General features: G+C 44.7%; 1 protein-coding gene across 1 annotated transcript in view; it reads right to left on the minus strand.

The window, feature by feature from the left end:
* Positions 1-897: 897 nt before the first annotated feature.
* Positions 898-17,346, minus strand: part of AMBRA1 (autophagy and beclin 1 regulator 1) — a 126,282-nt gene continuing 109,833 nt past the window's right edge. Inside the window, exons 16-19 of the mRNA XM_053945599.1 lie at positions 12,882-12,971; positions 11,166-11,359; positions 2,005-2,491; positions 898-990 (exon numbers count right to left, since the gene is read on the minus strand). Coding sequence (XP_053801574.1) covers positions 951-990; positions 2,005-2,491; positions 11,166-11,359; positions 12,882-12,971 — 811 coding nt within the window. The 3' untranslated portion in view covers positions 898-950. The remainder of the gene's footprint in view (positions 991-2,004; positions 2,492-11,165; positions 11,360-12,881; positions 12,972-17,346) is intronic.

Raw genomic sequence — 17,346 nt, forward strand, 5'->3', positions numbered from 1 at the left:
AATAAACAGCTTTGTCTAGACCTGCCCTGCCTTGTCTGTCCATCTGAGACATAGCTCTTCTGGCTCCCAACTGCCAGCACATCCTCAGGCCCCTCCACTGTAAGGCAATACAGGGACACATGAAATCTTCCTTGCCACACAAGGGAATCCCATTTATCAGGCTGCTCTCCTGTCAGATCAGGGATGTGGTTGGCTTGGGGCAGGTTTTAGAGCCTCATTAACACTCAGCAATGAGGCCTGGCAGCAGATGATTTGATTTAAGGTTCATCTCCAGGCTGTGATTTAAGGGAAGATTTGCTTAATGTTCTCTAACAGACTCTTCTGACTGGGAGCTTGAGTGCTGCCTAATGACAGACTTATTTATCGTAATGTCTTAGCAGCACAGAATCTAGAGGAGCTGGGCAGGAGCACAGCAGCTGCTGGCAGGTGCTCAGACAGCACTGGAAACATCCCTCACACCACAGTGGTAACAGAGGAGTGTGCATTCCTCTATCCAGAACAGCCAGATACTGCAACCCTCTTCTGCATCAAGGGGTCAGCAAGACAGATCACCCTCTGCTTGCCCAAGATGTTCAATGCTGCACCTCTATGTACCTTTTTACGTTGGATAGGTGAAATGCTCTTCTGTCTCCTTACTGCAGTACTTGTATGATGGGAAATGCAGAGGTGCCTGCTCATCTCCAGACTGGTTAAAATGCGATTTGCAAGCAAGACTCCCAAATGCACCTCCCTGTTTCCCAGTTTTGGACTTTCAACTCACAGGCTGAGTCTGCTTTCCTCCGGGGAAGGGGGTGGTCATCATCTGACATTTGTATGCTGCCTAGAGCTTCTGAGATGGATGTATCTATCCCCAAGGCCAAAGACAGAGACAAACATCACACAAATGAAGACAGGATGTCAAGCAAGGGTTTGTCATATTTTAATGACATTGATCTTTGGTGTTTCCCTCGTTAGCACTCGCACTCTCCCCATACTTCCTCCATAAGCCTGCTAGGGATGGAGAGTTACAAACGAAAAGGAAAATCACATTTGAGACTAAAAACAAAGTATCAGAGCCTTGACTTCTCCACTAGAAACTACATGTACAAGGTCAAGATTTCACATGCAACACCTTACATCACAGATCCATACCTCACACCCTGGCCTGGAGCTGAAAAGAGACTTCCTGCCCCCTGTCAAGGAAGTGCAGCTCAATCCTGGCACCATGGAACCACTGGGGTGGCTCATTCTTGTTAATATTGGCACAGCTTAGAACATCCTTGTGTGAACTGCATCCTGACTAGAGAGCAGTAGCCCTTGTCCCTCTACCCATCCATACGGCATCTCTGCTTCAGTTCCTGCCAAGTCCTAAACTAACTCTAAAAAGGAAAGATTCCACCTGTGAACATATCCTGAGCCATGCATGTTCTGGTGAAGCCCAGTTCTTCCCAGGAAAGACCACAGCATAGGCAGGACTGGCCTCAGAACACCACACTCTGGGGGAGCAGTGCTGTACTATGGAGAGGGACTGTGGCCTGGAAGACTCCTCCACTCCAGCAACAGAGCTGGAGCATCACGCCTGGGTTTGCCCAGTACTGCCTGTCTCCAGAAGGATGCTGCAGGCCCCCTTCCCTTTCTTCACTCTAGTGATCAGCTCCATGGGTATAAAAGGGCAGGAAAAAGGAAAGGAAAAAGGCTTTACAAAGGATGACACACCAAGTTGCAGGGCTTAGTTCAGGGGATGCCATGGGGCTTCAAAATTTGGCCGATGTGGAGCAAGTGTGGTTTGTATTTCTGTTAACTCTTCAGCAGTGGGAATGTTGGACGTTAAGTATGCTTTCTTCCCCATGGCTTCCCTTGCAATACTTATCCCTTCCCCCATCACCCAGGATAGAGAAGCCCTCTGAACCACCAGCATCCTGTTAGAGCCACCCATCCCTGCTCTTCCAGCTCCTGGCCAGCTGTGAGGTACAGGTCTCTGCTGAGCAGTACAAGGGTAGCACCAACACACAACTCAACCTCTACCTGTTCCGTGACTCCCCACTGGTGCTGTCGTTACTATAGAAGTTGGTACTGTCAGGAAGATGGTTATTGTTAGTTAGGTCACTGTATTCAATTGGTCCCTCGGTGTCCATGGAGGACTGGGCCTGCTCTGGCAGATCCAGGTCACGAGCACTTTGTCCTTCACTCCCACTAAGGGCTGTCCGCGGGCTCAGGCCACGCTCCGGCAGCTGCACAGACTCTGACAGGATCCGTCCCTCCAGCTCTGTGCCCAGCTGCTGAGAGGTGGACTGCTGTGCTGACGTGCCCTCAGCTCCAGTGGGCTCTGTGCCAGTCTGAGAGCTGCGGTGGATCCGGTGGCTCACAATGATGTTGTTGCCAAAGCCGCCCATGGATGCCATGGTGGTGCTCTGCTCCCGCTGAACCACGGCAGTCATGCCACCTTCTGCCATCAGCCTTTGAATCCTACTCAGGGCATCCTCCCCACTGGCCCCATATTCTGGACCTTCACCTGCAAAAGAAAGCAGAGGTAACTCTGGTGCACAAGGCAAACTATGACACAAAATAAAGCATGCTGAGTAGTTGCATCATGCGGTGTGCATGTGCTGGGACAGAAGATAGGTTCTATTCCAGACAGAGCCCAGTATTTTATTTCCATAACTTTCCAGTTGGTTAAGTGTCAAACGAAGGCACCAAATTCTGTCAAGAAAATCTTGATCACTTCCACAGGTAACCCTCACAGACTTGCATGTCCAAGCCTTGGAAAAGCAGCTCTTATCTAGCCATAAAGATGAGGGAAACAGTAGTAGTCAAAGAGGCAGGATGCTTTATCACAGCTGTAGAGACAATCCTGCCAGCCCCATGGAGACAGAAGAGAAACCTCAGTTTGCACTGCAATAAACCAAACATTTCACCATGGTGTTAAAGAACCCCATGGCTTTTCCTACTTCACCTGTTTGAGAAGTAGGCAGATGACACACTGCCAATGTCCCCAGTGTCAATCTAGGGAGGACATAAGAAGCTGGCCAACAGCAGACAGCAGCTACACAACATGGCCTTCCACATTAGCTTCGATCAAGTGTGTAGGCTCCTGCTTGCCTTGACTGATATCTTTCGAGGAATACAAAAAAACATCTCAAGACCTACAGTCTTTGTCTACTCTGAGGCTTCCCTTTATAGTCAGACTGTAGTGAGCTCTGAGAAAACCACTGTCAGATACCTTGGTTGCTCAAGATTACTTCAGGAGAACAAAATCTCACCAAAGTATTGTCCATGTAGGAGATTAAATCACCATGATAGGGAAGTTCATCCCAGTTCAGTTTCTCAACATGCTCCTTTTGCTACAAACCCTACCCGGAGCATTTGGGGAGAACAATCTGTAATAATAAACTGCTAGAAACATTCCACAGTGGGATCTTGCTGATTCTTATTAAAGAAATAAATCTCACTCCCACCTCTATGAAGCTATCACAGTGCTGATTTGAGGAGAAAGCCGTGAGCTCTCCTGGCACCAAGGAAATGAACACAAATGTCAACAAGGCTAGATGTAGGGAGGAGTTAAAACACAATAAAAACCAAAAAGCCACACTGACTAGGAAAACAAAAACACTTGGGGCTGTGGAGTTTAATATATTTATCCATGATTTGGATGAGGGGATTCTAGTGCACCCTCAGTAAGTTCATAGTTGACAGTAAGTTGGTTGGGAGTGCTGATCTGCTGGAGGGTAGAAAGGGTCTGAGGAGGGATCTGGACAGGCTGGGTCAAGGGCAAAGACCAATTGCATGAGGTTCAACAAGATGCCCTTGAGTCACAACAGTCCCAGGCGGCACTACAGGATGGGGGAAGGGGGGCTGGAAAGCTGCCCAGCAGAAAAGGACCTGGGGGTGCTGGTCAACAGTGGCTGAGCATGATCCAGTCTGTGTCCAGGTGGCCAAGAAGGCCAATGGCATGGTGGCCTGTATCAGCAACAGTGTGGCCAGCAGGACCAGGACAGTGACTGTCTCCCTGTACTCAGCACTAGTGAGGCCATGCCTTGAACTCCATGCCCAGTTTTGGGCCCTTCACAAGAAAGGTCATTGAGATACTGGAGCACATCCAGAGAAGGGCAATGATGCTGGTGAAGAGTCTGGAGCACATGTCATAAGAAAAGCAGCTGAGGGAGCTGGGCTTGTTCAGCCTGGAGAAAAGCAGGCTCAGGGGAGACCTTATCACTCCCTACAACTACCTGAAGGGAGGTGCAGCCAATCTCTTCTCCCAGTTAACCAGCAATGGGATAAGAGGCAATTGGCCTCAAGATGCACCAGGGGAGGTTCAGGGTGGACATTAGGAAGAATTTTTTTCACCGAGACAGTGGTTACTAATTTTAACTGCCTAGGGAAGTGGTGGGGTCACAATTCCTGGAACTATTCAAGAAATGACTGGACATGGCAATTAGTGCTATAGTTCAGTTATATAGTGGTGTTCGGTCAAATGTTGGACTTGATGATCTTGGAGGTGTTCTCCAACCTAAATGATTGGATGATCATGTATCCAGCATGAGAACTAAGATACTCAGCAAAGTTCACACCATGCCACTCAAGAGATGTCATGCAGTCAGCCAGTGACAGCTTATTCCCTTTTCTCATGGGCTCAGTGGTACTTCCATCAAGCACTGCCAGCATCCCCCACCACAGAACACAGTTAATTTCATCCTCAAGTAAGTCTGCTGACATATTGCCCTCCTGCAGAAATACTATGGACATTAAGGGCAAATTTACATCTCACCAGCAGTTTAAGTAGGTTCCTGCTAGGAGTGCAGTAAACCTGCTATATGCACTATACCTAGCCCCTCGATTAGAGCATCAGTGGGACCACAGAGACACCTGTAACCACATGACAATCTGCAGCACAGCCTAAGAGGAGTGAGCAAGAATACCCCCTGGACAGAGCCTGACCCACAACTCTAGCAGAGAAATCCTATTCAGGATGTGGCTGATGTATTAGTTGGTATGTGGCTGATGCATGAACTAGGAACTTGGCTGACCAGTACAAAGACTGAGGACAGAGGCAGTTATTATACTGGAAAACTCCAGTGTGAAAAGCATGCATGCCAAGGGATATTGAAACATTAATCATGAGCAGAACTAAGTGGAAGTTTAAGAAGCATGGTTTTGGATTCAGTCATCACTTCCTTCTGAGGGCATAGTTGTACTTCATTAGGAACCATCTGGCCAGGCTGGAGAGGAAGCTTAAGAAAGCCAGGATTTGCAACCTGGTCTAGAGACATGCCAGACAGGCCTATCTACACAACTCCTGAAACAGCAGGTACCGTGCCCTTGATAGATCACTTACTATAAACGAGTCCAGTACAGAAGCACTGGAACAGCAAAACAGCAAGGACTCCCAGCCAGCCAATGCTCCTCAGCATTACAAACATGTGCTTCACCACAGCAACCCTTGCTCTTCCCTGCCCCTAAATTACCATATGCCATGGCTGAGTTTCCAATTGAGGCATCTGCTTGCTCAGAAGACAGGCAAGGGCTGATGCCACAGCAGGAATCAGCACGGCGTGAGCCTTCAAATCCCAGAGACACAGCAATGTTGGAAATTCCCAGCTCATCAAGAGCCAGAAGTGAGCCTCACCATTCAAGCAGCCAACAAACACCTCTGCTTTGGAGACTGTCCTCCCCTTTTCCTCTCAGGTTTCAACAATGACTTTGGCTGACTAGTTCAGAGCAAAGCTTGCTGTGCCATTTGCCTTGAGCTGAGCTACAGCACAGATTCACATACAGCCCGTTTCTACTGCCTGGTGACTCCCACACACATTCTTTCACCAGGCTGCCACTGCAGACTACATTAGCATTCAGAGCAAGTGAAATAAGCTGACTTCCATTTGGTGAAGGTTCAGGGTGGGCACACAGGCACTTACCCAAAACAACAGTAATGCTGTAAACCACACACATTTCAGCTTGCTGCAGTGCTGTGCTCCTACTAATGTTTTTTACTGTAACCAAAGTGACCTTTCCAGAGGTCCAAACTCCTGTCTATTCCAAATACAGAACAAAACATTACTCTTGAGGGCAATTATCCCAAAGACCAGAAGATTTCTGTCAATGTAGCTGTCTCAAACATTTAACTAAATATTCCCTAGCTAATGCATCTGTTTTTAAAAGTCCTCTATTCTACTCCAGCAAGATGAGAATTTGACACAGGCAAAACATCTTGCAAACTTTTGATGGAGTTGGTACTTCAACTTCTAAATGAAGTAGACTCTGAAGTACTTATAAGGAGTACAACTTGTTTATCTCTGAGCATGGATGGCACACTCCTGATGAAATGCAAAGTCCACAGAAACAAGGATGAGATCAGACTCCCCTGTATCTATGCCATATACTGACATTGCTCTTGATTTTTTTTCTGTTTTCAACATTGCTCTTTCTAAAACCAGCAGTAGTTAGGAAACATGTTTGCAAACAAAGCTTCAAAATTAGAACTAACAGTAAGCATTGCAGAGATATCTAAGTCTTCAGAGAACATGAAATAATAGCTCTGAGGTCTGTAGCTGCCCCACTAATTCAGATGCTCAAAGATAAAAATATCAGCATTTTTACATTAATTCACCCCTTGCATAAGAATAGCAAAGGGAGGGGCACACCACAGTATAACTAGCTATGAATAATTATATCTCCCTTAATGCCACAATAGTTACTTTTCCTTCCAACCAAGCCCAGAAACATGTTCACACTTCCTTTCTGAGACAGTTAATCCAAACAGCTCCATGGAACTCACAAAAAATACAACTGCTTTAACTTGTAAGAATTTTCTTAGTAATATCTCACCTTGGCTATTCATATGAGTGAAACTTACTTTTGTAATTAGAGTTTAAAAGTAGCCCACATAATTTAATCCCAAGAGACCCAAGTACTTGGAGTAGATCATGCTGTAAAGGCTTGCATAGTACATAGTTCTAAGTCTATTTTTTAGGTAGTGGTTTTCAGAGGATTTAAAAGAGAAACCAAAATTTGCAGTTCTATAGGACATATGATGCAGATTTTACAGATGGACGGGCAGATGAAAGGCTAAGGCTTCTACCCACATTTCTACTTGGAGAATGAGAGGCAGATCTGGAAGTTGATCCCTGGAGTCCTAGTTCCCATTTCCACACTAATTGCCCAAAAGTCACATCACATCTGACAACAGCATTGCAAGAACGTGTTCAGCTAACATAAAACAACATGTTTCTTCTTGTTAGTATTCATGAGGCTCGGCTGGGGACAAAAGTATTCCTGCCTGAGCAGCCCCTCAACACGTGTTCCTAATGTCTCAGATTAAATAAGTTACATCACATGCAGGCACACTGATTGCTTCTAAGTGTTCCTCAGGCATCCTCAGGATGCTTTGCTTATATCAGGAAAGTTTTGCTTGCATATGTTGTCTTTTCACTACCAATAGTTTGAACAGACTGAATCTCACAAACCCAAGCCTTCATTTTACAACCCTCTTCCCTCTCAAATGTATCTGCTGCAACCTCTGAAAGCAGTTGGAACTAAGGGAAATTTATACTGGCTGGTGATAAACACTTAAACCCAACAAGTTAAAAACTGTATATGACATGACAGTACATGTTGCCCCCTCAAAGTAGCAATCCAGTGACAGCAAATATTCTGATGGCTACAATTTCAGTAACTCATAACATGTGCCTACTTGCACAACAAGCACTGAGCTAGCTACGTGAATTTTAAGTCCAAAAGACAATGCAGATGGTAGGAAATCAGATGACAATTGCTTTTCAGTTATTTGTTGTTGTTGTTTTTTTTTTCTCTTTAAGAACTGGATTACCTGAAAGACAGGTAATCTCTCAACAGCCAGGGGACAGCACGGGCCCACTATCAAACAAGTGTTCTGCAGCTCTGCAGAGGTTCCTCTTCCCCAGCCTGCAGCAGCTTTGGCACAAATGCACAGACCCTGCAGTTACTGCCCCTTGCACTGTACTCCAAAGATCCAACAGCCTGAACAAGTGGCAGCCATAGCCTGACCCAGTCTGGACCAGGAATTACCGGGAATTTCTAAAGGTTAAAACTTTGGGCCATTAAATCTCGTTAGGAACTTTTGCTGGATTTTAAGTGAAATTCAATGTACCAGCTGAATACAGATCCCACTCCCATCATGCCCGTCTATCTGCAAGGAAAACATAGTATAACGCCCAACAGATTGTTTCTAATTAAGGGTGCCTCAAAGTTACAACTCTATCACTATTTCCACTATGTCTGTCAGCTTAAAAGAATGTAAGAGACAGCTTAAACACTGTTTTAAGCATTTCTTGGTACCTCTCCTAGCTTTCTCTCAACTCTAGCTACCTTTCCTTTATGTGTGGCGTAGGAGCAGAGTTCACAAGTCCACTATTAACTGCGGCAAAACAGAAAGATTCAGACATTAGAGGGATTCACTTCTAATAAAGTCATCATATAATCATTCCTCCAAAGGAGGTAGAAAGATAATCAGAGCGGCAAAGTCCCCGCAGAGCTTTGCATGAGAAAAGGAAACTATTTATACTCGCACAGAACTTAATTAGATTTCTGATGCAATTCTGCATACTTTTTTTTTGTACAGTAAGCACATATCTGCAAGAAATGCCCTGAACCAGAATTCCCCACAACAGCGGGGCTGACAGGACAGAGGACAGGAACCCATTCTCAGGGTAGCATTATCTTTTTATTTTCTTTTTTTTTTTTCTTTTTTTTTTAACGTACAAGGGATTTATTCGGTTGGTTGGTTGGGGCTTTTTCGCCCCTCATGGAAGGGTGATAACTAAACTACTTTCCTTTACATTACTCAGAATCACATTGATTTATCCATTCTGCTGCTGATAATGCTGCTAAGCCTTTGCATAGTGATTTCCATCTTCAAAGCCCCATACAAAACACTAATTAATCTCCACAGCCCCTGGTGTGCTGTACTATGGGAAGATTTATTCCCATTTAGTAGATGATTAATAATTTGCCCTGGGTCACACTCCAAGTTACTGGTAGCACATTTCTCACTTTTTTTTTTCTTTTTTTTTTTTTTTTCTTTTTGCCCCTGACATCTAGATCATGCTATTAGAAAACACAGTTTCCCTTCCAACAGGCAGAGTTACAGTAGATACAGTGGGCAAATTAGCCATCAGAAAAGCACCACAGCACCTAGTCTTGCCTGCTGGAACACACTGGATGTGCATCACCAGATTTGATGATGCTAGGAAAATGGCTGGCTTACCATCATAAGCAGCCAGTAATGCTCATGTGTAATGTGAAGCACAAAGACTTAGATGAGCCAGATTACCACTGCTACAAGTACCTGGCTAATTGCCTACGGTGCTGGTAAAAGCAGAAGAAAATTTGTCTCTCTGCTTCATGTCAGGTCTTTGTACTATTCTTCTATCATGTGTTACTAGATTTTTTTGATCCTTCATCCTCCTGACCATTACAGTCTTCACAGTTCCCTGTTTCAAGTTACTCTTGAGCCCTTACAGAGGAATTCCCACTGAGATTGCAACTGGCATAGGAACTGACCAACAACAGGATAAAACGCCTTGGCTCATCTCTGATGCATGTGTTTAAATTGCAGTAACTCCTTTGTTCTACAGGCCCTAATATAGCTGACAGGAGTCACTGCCCATTTTGCAGGTGTGGCCATTTGCAAGGGGACATGTGGTAAGTCAATGTCTGAGATGGAAATTGCACCACATGTGGAACTTGCTGATCTTCTTCCAAGCAAGAAAGAGAGATTAAGAGAAGTACCTGTCCTAGGCTTGTTATTTACACTCCTTTTCTTCCAAATGTTACATGCTTTTCTTCTTTGTAGAGATATCCTGCCAAGGTACTGGCAAAGAACAGCCCTTTCCCCATCTCATTAACAGCCTAGTTAAAACTCATGATCTAGATCTGGAAATTGAAAAGTTAGAAAGAACAAGATAAAGAAACTGTGAGATGATTGCAGAACAGCAGGAGAGAGAAGCAGTGTTGGACAACTCTCCTGGTTTAACTGACTCCAAAAGCCTGCAGTATCAGCCATCATGGCCTTGATGCAAGGAGGTCCCACGCTGTACCATGTTCTCAGTCTGTGCACCACAGTCAGTGGAAGAACCAGTTTCCATGAGTTCAACATTTGTCCAGTCTGTGTTCCAATCTTATTCACACGCCATCAATTGCACTAACCTTCCAGAGAGGTTAATCTCAGCTCTGCTGAGATAAGCAAACGGAAACCCCAGTGGGCAGGAATTTCCCACTTAACTTTGTACAGAAGATCATATCACACATGCTGGATACTACACAGCAGAAACTGTGGAAGAGTCACATACCAAAATGTAACTTTCAGAATGACAGAGAACAAGCAGGCATACAGGCACACACAGGCATGTTGTGGGCTGCTTCCCAAAGCCAAGGAGGTTTATCATGAACCAACAACTTCAAAACTGTCTCCTTGATTTTCTCTTGTCTTTCCTATGTATATACTGCCCAACCCCTACCTAGCCAAGCCTTCAGAGCTGAATGAAAGCACAATGTTACAGTATGAGACAAGAAGTTTGGATAAATCAATGTTTTCAACAGATTAGTGACTTTGTACAGGAATTGCACAGTAGCTGTTTCCAGCTCCTTACATGTTGGTAAGTTTTCCTGGACTGCTAATCACTAGAGACATTTTTGTATAGCTGAACTGGGCACTCATCATGTACCTCATCAATCAAACTAAACAGAATCATCAAAGATTCTTTGTGAGAAGTGATTTACAGTATTTTATTTTGTATCAAAATGTTGAGCTTGTGAAGCCTGCAGACCTTTTGCATCAATTGGGAGGATCAAGCTGAACTCTTAACACAGAGGCAGAAAGGATAACTCTGCAGCTTGCAGCCTTACTGATGGTTAGGAGATCAGGAGATGTGTGAGGAATGAAGGCAGTACAGTTGATTCTACAAAGACACAATGATCTGGAGAAGAATGAAATTTCCTTCCTCAAAGCATGTGAAAAAGACAACTTTTCTATTCATATGGCTAGAGATTCACTCTCCTGATCACCTATGCCTGGCTACAGGCAAATTAGGCTGGAGAAATCTTTGTTGAAGAGATAAAAGGAGCATCCAAATGCACTGACGGGATGTGGAACATATGTGGAAACTCCTAAATCACCAGGTAAACTCTGTTAGATAAACCACTGATTGGTCTCCTACCTTCACCAGTCCCTGCAGAGGCGGATTCCTGCTCCTGTACCTCCCTCTCTGTCTGAGTCTCAGCATTCTGCAGCTGAGGCGCCAAGGTCTGTGTACCCTGTGATGTCACAGAGGTGGGGGGATTTCGGGGTTGTAGGCCTATGGCATTCATCAGGCCCATGTCCCTGTCTGTCCTCCATGTAGCTCTGCTGGTTCTGAAAAGAGAGAAAAACAAATAAGACCAGGATCACTTGAGGCAACACGCCCAAGCAAGACTGAAACATGAACGTGAGGCTCTTCTTGCCTCCACTCCAACCAGGCACCTGCTTGCCACTGTGAGGATGGGGAAGAAAGGAATTGTGACCTGTACTTATTTACACACTGGTCTCTTGAGTTTCAAGCCAATGGAGTCTTAGAGTCCACTCACCCTTCCAGAGAAGCAGTGTGTCCTACAGGCAGAGAGAGATATCCCTGCAGCATCATTAAGCCTGCAGAACAACCGTCTTGGAGTTGAGGAGGCAGCACAACGTGCAGTGCAGAAACACAAACACACACAAAACCTTCTGCACAGCAGGGCAGTTTTAACTCCCATGGATGTGACCTGCATCCTTTCCCTCCTCTGGACTTCCTAGTTTGTCAGCGTCACACATGAATGCACTCCAGCAGGCATTTCTGCCCATTCCAGTCAGACAAGGGAAACCCTGTGTTCTCAAAAGCAAACAACAGGAACCACCTCAAGGCTCATTAGCTTCTCAGACTCAAGCAGCTGAAATGTATGGTGCTACAGCTGAATCTTGACAATGCCACGACGCTCTTTTCTAAACTGACCCCTAAGTGCTGGGAATGGTAAAGAGATTCAAGGAAAGACTGCCTCATTTACATTTTCTTCATAAGGCTTTGAAACCTGCTACACTTTTTTTGTTCTCTCTTGAGCTAGTTCATTCTGGACCAGTATTTCTCTCTTCAAGCTGCCATTATACCAGACTGAGTATGTACTGTCAAAAACTTAAGTAGTGGCAATACCCACTCATACAGCAGAGTAAAGAATCTCTACTGCTTATTTTTCACCCACAATCAGACCAAGGCTGTAGGACAGCCCAGGCATTTGCCCTGTAAACAAGCTCACAACTTCCTTGGCATGCTGAAGCTCACAACTCAGAAACACAACTATCACCCTCTTGCTGAGAACAGCTGGCTTACAGAGAAATACTTGTCACCATGGCACTAAGCAATGGACTGCAGCATCACCCTTGTGTTCAGAACAACAACATGGGCATCACTGGACTGACTGAAACAGCCAATGGGGACATCAAGGGATTTAGCTTTATTTTTAGAGTTTATTACTGAGAAACAACTGTCCCAAGATGAGCAATTAAAAAGATGAAAATCAATCACCAGGTCAGCATATATTTGCCCTTTTCTCTGCCAACTCCCCTGTTCTTCAGTTACCTTCCAAAGGCCGTTTGCTTTACATGGTGTTTTTGATGCATCAAGCCCCACATGTTCCTCCCACAGCTGTTACTGGGGCCCTGAATGACACATACTATCACTGGCATTTTTGGGCACTGAATGTCACTTGCTGGAAGAAGGCCAGGTGATCCAACCAGGCAATGCCAAAGGGGGAGAAAATGGCATATTTAAAGCTGCCAGTGGTAAGGGAACAAAGAAGCGATGTCAGAGCTAACAAAAACAGCAGAAAGGGTCAGGTCTCTCTAACCCAACACCCAGGAGACTCACCCAGGCCGCTCACTCCTGCTGCTGGAATGCACAGTGAAGACATTCTCATTCAGCTGGTCCCAGTGGTACTCAACTCCAGAGTTTAAGGCCCTTAAAATGCCAAAGAAGGAAAAAATATTAGCATGACAGGACACTGTTCAAGCCAGCATACATTACACCCCCACAACATGAAGAATAGTGTTGATTCCTGCCCTACAGATACTGCAGATCTAGCTCAGTTCACATTTTCATTAAAAGGGCTCATCACCATAAACCACTTTGCAAAGAGTGCTGTATTACCAGATTACTCTGGAATATTCCATTCAATTCAATTCAGTATTAACACCAAGACACAGCAACAGGAGCAGAGAGATTTTCAGGAAATGAAGACATACAACTGTGTGTATAAAATCAGGTTACCCTAACCCCAAGTAACTAAACAATGAATTGGAATGGAAAGGCCAATTCTCCCTGTGGTGTCTGCAAGCACTTCCTGCACTAGGTAATGGTCAGTAAGACACTGCCCTTGTTCAACATTTAATTTCTTTGCAAATTATTCTCATTCTACCTGTAAATAATCTTTATACATCCCTCTCACTGACAGTCACTGTGGAGCAAGGACAGATGTAGAGGACATTTTAATAAGTTTCCACAGAAAAGCTTATATTGCATCAACAGCATGTGTGTCTGAAAAGTCCAAACTTGAATTTTACACCTAATGCCACTAAGTATAATGGAACCACCAATGCTCTGGAAACCTCTCACACAGCATTTCCCCAAAAGATACACCAAGTCAGGGCTCACTACTCACAGGAACAGACAAGGTTACCAACCACTGCTGAAGACAACAGGCAATCACAGAAACGAAACCACTATAATGCTGCAAGTACACATCCCACCAAGAAGAGGGTGAGAGCGAATCCAGCTTACTCTGTGCCATACATAATGTCACAGGACAGGCACTCACTGTGCAGTCCAAGGCAGCATAGAGATCCCCCACCTACTGCTGTGTTCCACCTTCAGAAGAACTCTGGACTGCATTAGCATGGAAGGCACTTCCTGGAGTGTTTTGCCACACCATGCTGACAGCTCATATGAGCTGTCTAAGAGTTTTGAAATGGTGCTGTGTACCACCACGTGGTTGCTGGACTGCACACACCTGATGGTGCTGGGTGGAGAGTTAGCAGTGCTGTGCAGTGGTCACAGCAAGGCAAGTGGGGGGAAAAAATCCGAAACCAACAAAATAAGACCTGTGTAGACACAAGCGGACTGTGTCTGAAGAGCTGGACTTTCATCACCCTGCAGACAGGCTCAAAACTAGGGGTAGTCCTATAATCTGAAGAAAGGATTCACAGAAAATAATTGGTAGTTGGTTATGGCTCAGGCACAAACAAGATGTTTTATGTACATATAAAAACTGTTGTCCCTGTAAAGAGATGCCTCAGAAGAATTGGCAAGAACCCCAGCTTAGAAGATGCTGCAGGTCAGACATGCTGCAATGGCAAAGCAGTGTGTACGGAAGGCCTGGGGCTAGGCTGCCAGGATGACAGCACTCCAGGTTAGGAGTCCAGGGGGTTAGGAGTCACCCAGGGTGAGAGATGAACAAAATTAGGTCAACAAAATCACATATGCAGGCTACCAGAAGTAACCAGCCATTGCTTTTTTATTTTCTTGTGCTGAGCTAGTCCTGTGCTGCATTATAACCCATGAAAGCAGCCGCCAGTGAGATGCCGATTTACAAAGGTTTCTGAGTTTACCGACAGATGGTAACTTGTCACTAAAACTGTGCCAGTCCCTCTGGCTGCTCCATCCACTGCCTAATATACTGGCTGAGGATTAGCTGTCACACTTTGCTGTCTGTGAAGCAGCACAGTCCCTAGGCAAGAGAGACTTTCTGACCTCGTAGTCAAAATTTCCATAAAAAGTCTAATGTGCTTGGTATCTACAGCTATTACACAACAGAGCTAAGCTGACCTGTGCTCTTTTCTCTCTTCTTCCACACATCTTCATGTTTCCCAAAGAACAGGCATGGTCCCCCACAGCAACGTAAATGATTGGTATTCCTTGCCAATGTGTGCCTAACTTGCCTTTGCCAGCTCTCAAGACAAGAAACCAGAAGACCACAAAGCTTCCCCCAGGCCAAGATAGGAGCTGACAATACCATATTTCCTCTCTTCCCCAAACACCGTGTTCCTGTAATATACAGAAAATCCAGCTCCTGCACACAGGCTTCTTTGAGTGGATCAATTTCACTTTTACAAAAGCATCATGGTACCAAGCTGACATGCAGTACACCCATGAAAAGCTCCTGACCATGCTCCTACCTATTCTGCAGAGTTTTACTACTGTACAGTTGGGTTGTTGGACAGCAAAGTCCACTCTAATGTCATGCTGTCAGTTTGCACATGGTTAAATCAAAAGGCATTCAATTTAATGCACAACTTTTCATACTGATTTTAAACACTGCCATTTATCAGCTGAGCTTCACTGCCAGGGTCCTATTAGCTATTCCTTTACTGACAGAGAATCAAGGGCTTTGCCTTCCTTCCCTAGAAGAACCACCTGTAGCAGATGGTGCCACTATTCTGGCTGCTGACTCTGGGAACACCGATAAACACGCTTAGGCCAAGGTCACTACACTTGGCCATGATGGCAGTTCAACATTCTCAGCACCACTTGAAACTGGCTTTTTAGTTTGGTTTATACCTTGGATGTTCTTTTGCCCCTGCTGGGCAGAAGTGGCTCAGAAAAAACAGGTGGCACTCCCTGCAGCAGCAAGCATCTTCGCTGCCACCTTTCAGTAGTGTCTTCCTTTGGCCAGCTACACAACTTACCCTTTCCCAGCTCTACCTCTTGCAAAAGCCATAAGGCCCTCAGCACAATCTCTGTCCTCTTTTATATGCATCTGTGTATCTCTGACCTGGAATCCACATCAGTCTCTTTACAGCCCTAAGAACAGTATCAAGATTGCTCCTGATTAGGTTTTCCAGCCTTTAGATGAATGATTGAGCCTATAGAAGAGATTTTCAGACTGCATCAAGATACAGTGAGGAGCGCATGCACCTGAGCTTAACAGAGGGCACCGGTATATACCTTTTATATGAAGATCATAATGTCTCTTCTTAATGAATCAAAATTTCATCAAAGAAATAGTGCTATTGTGAGGGTTAAACGCCAGTTTTAACACCATGTTTGCATTAGAAACTTGATCACATAATCACACCTTAAACCAACTTCAGTACACAACAAGATGTGTGTGACAACCACAATTATCTTGGTTTAAATCAGATTTTCAATTAAGCTTACGACTTGCTCTGGTTTAGCCACACCTATTTAAAATAGTACAATCTCCCTTTTCAGAAAGCCTAAAGGCTTTTTAGCTCCCATTGCAAAATACTGCTTGAATTTTGTAAATGAGCAGCCTTTCACAGTACGTTTCCCAGGAGATCTGCAAATCAAGGCCTGACGATTCATTCCAAAGAAGCAGAGCTTACACTGGAGAAATGAATATTTTTCAGGTAATGTAAGCATTTAACTTTTGCTTCGTCAAACTCTAGACATAGAAATGCTAGAAGCACTTTACATTTTTCAAGGCATAAGGTAGAAGCTCTGTGTAGCATGGAGCCACTTGGATGTGGATGCAGTAAAAAGGACATTTGTTGCCCAGGGCTTCAGGGTGAAAAATTGCAATTCTCCGCACTGTGTCAGTCATGGACAGTGAAGTCCACTTAGTCAAGTTCTTACTTTTTTCCCTTTTATGGCTGTCACTAAGCTCTCTAAGCCCTCCCTGGAAATTTCCATTAGCTTTGTTATATGCAGAGCTGCTCAGAGACTGGATTTCCCAGCAGGGATCTGTTCTAAGATGGACTTTTCCTTCACGCTTGTGTCCAGCTCACATTATTAACGAGCTTGGAGAGGATGAAGGGCACAGACTTGCAAGCTTTGCTGAAAGTCAAATAAGGATTCAGAGTGGAGCCTGTTAAGTACTAAGAGTCAACAACTTAGCGAGCCTCTCCCTCTACACAGAGGTATCACCTACACAGCTCAGCTATGTCTCCAGGAAGAAATTAGGACCAAGTACTACAAATTAATGACAACATTATTAACAAATTACAAGAGAGCTGAAATATAATTTGGTGCATTTGCTTAACCAGTATCTGAAGGGTAAACTGACAAAGCACAGGTTAACACAAACAAACTCAGACATCTGGGTAACCCCCTCCAGCTGGAATATCCAGAACTGGTAGTTGAAGAGAAGAAGGGATTAAGGTGAAATTTCCCCAACTCTACCACAACAATACAGCTCAGGAGGATGACAGCAAGACAAAACAACCCATAATTTGCAAGTGGTGTATGCATGTCCAGGAAGGCATAAATAGCACTTACTACCTTTTCACTTATATCATCAGGGGATGATTTAAGTGAAATCTAAAGACAGTACCAATGAGAAAATGCACTGCTCTCCTCCTTCAAATCCTGCCACATG

This window comes from Vidua chalybeata, chromosome 6, assembly GCF_026979565.1.
Source record: "Vidua chalybeata isolate OUT-0048 chromosome 6, bVidCha1 merged haplotype, whole genome shotgun sequence".
In the NCBI taxonomy this organism is placed as follows: Eukaryota; Metazoa; Chordata; class Aves; order Passeriformes; family Viduidae; genus Vidua; species Vidua chalybeata.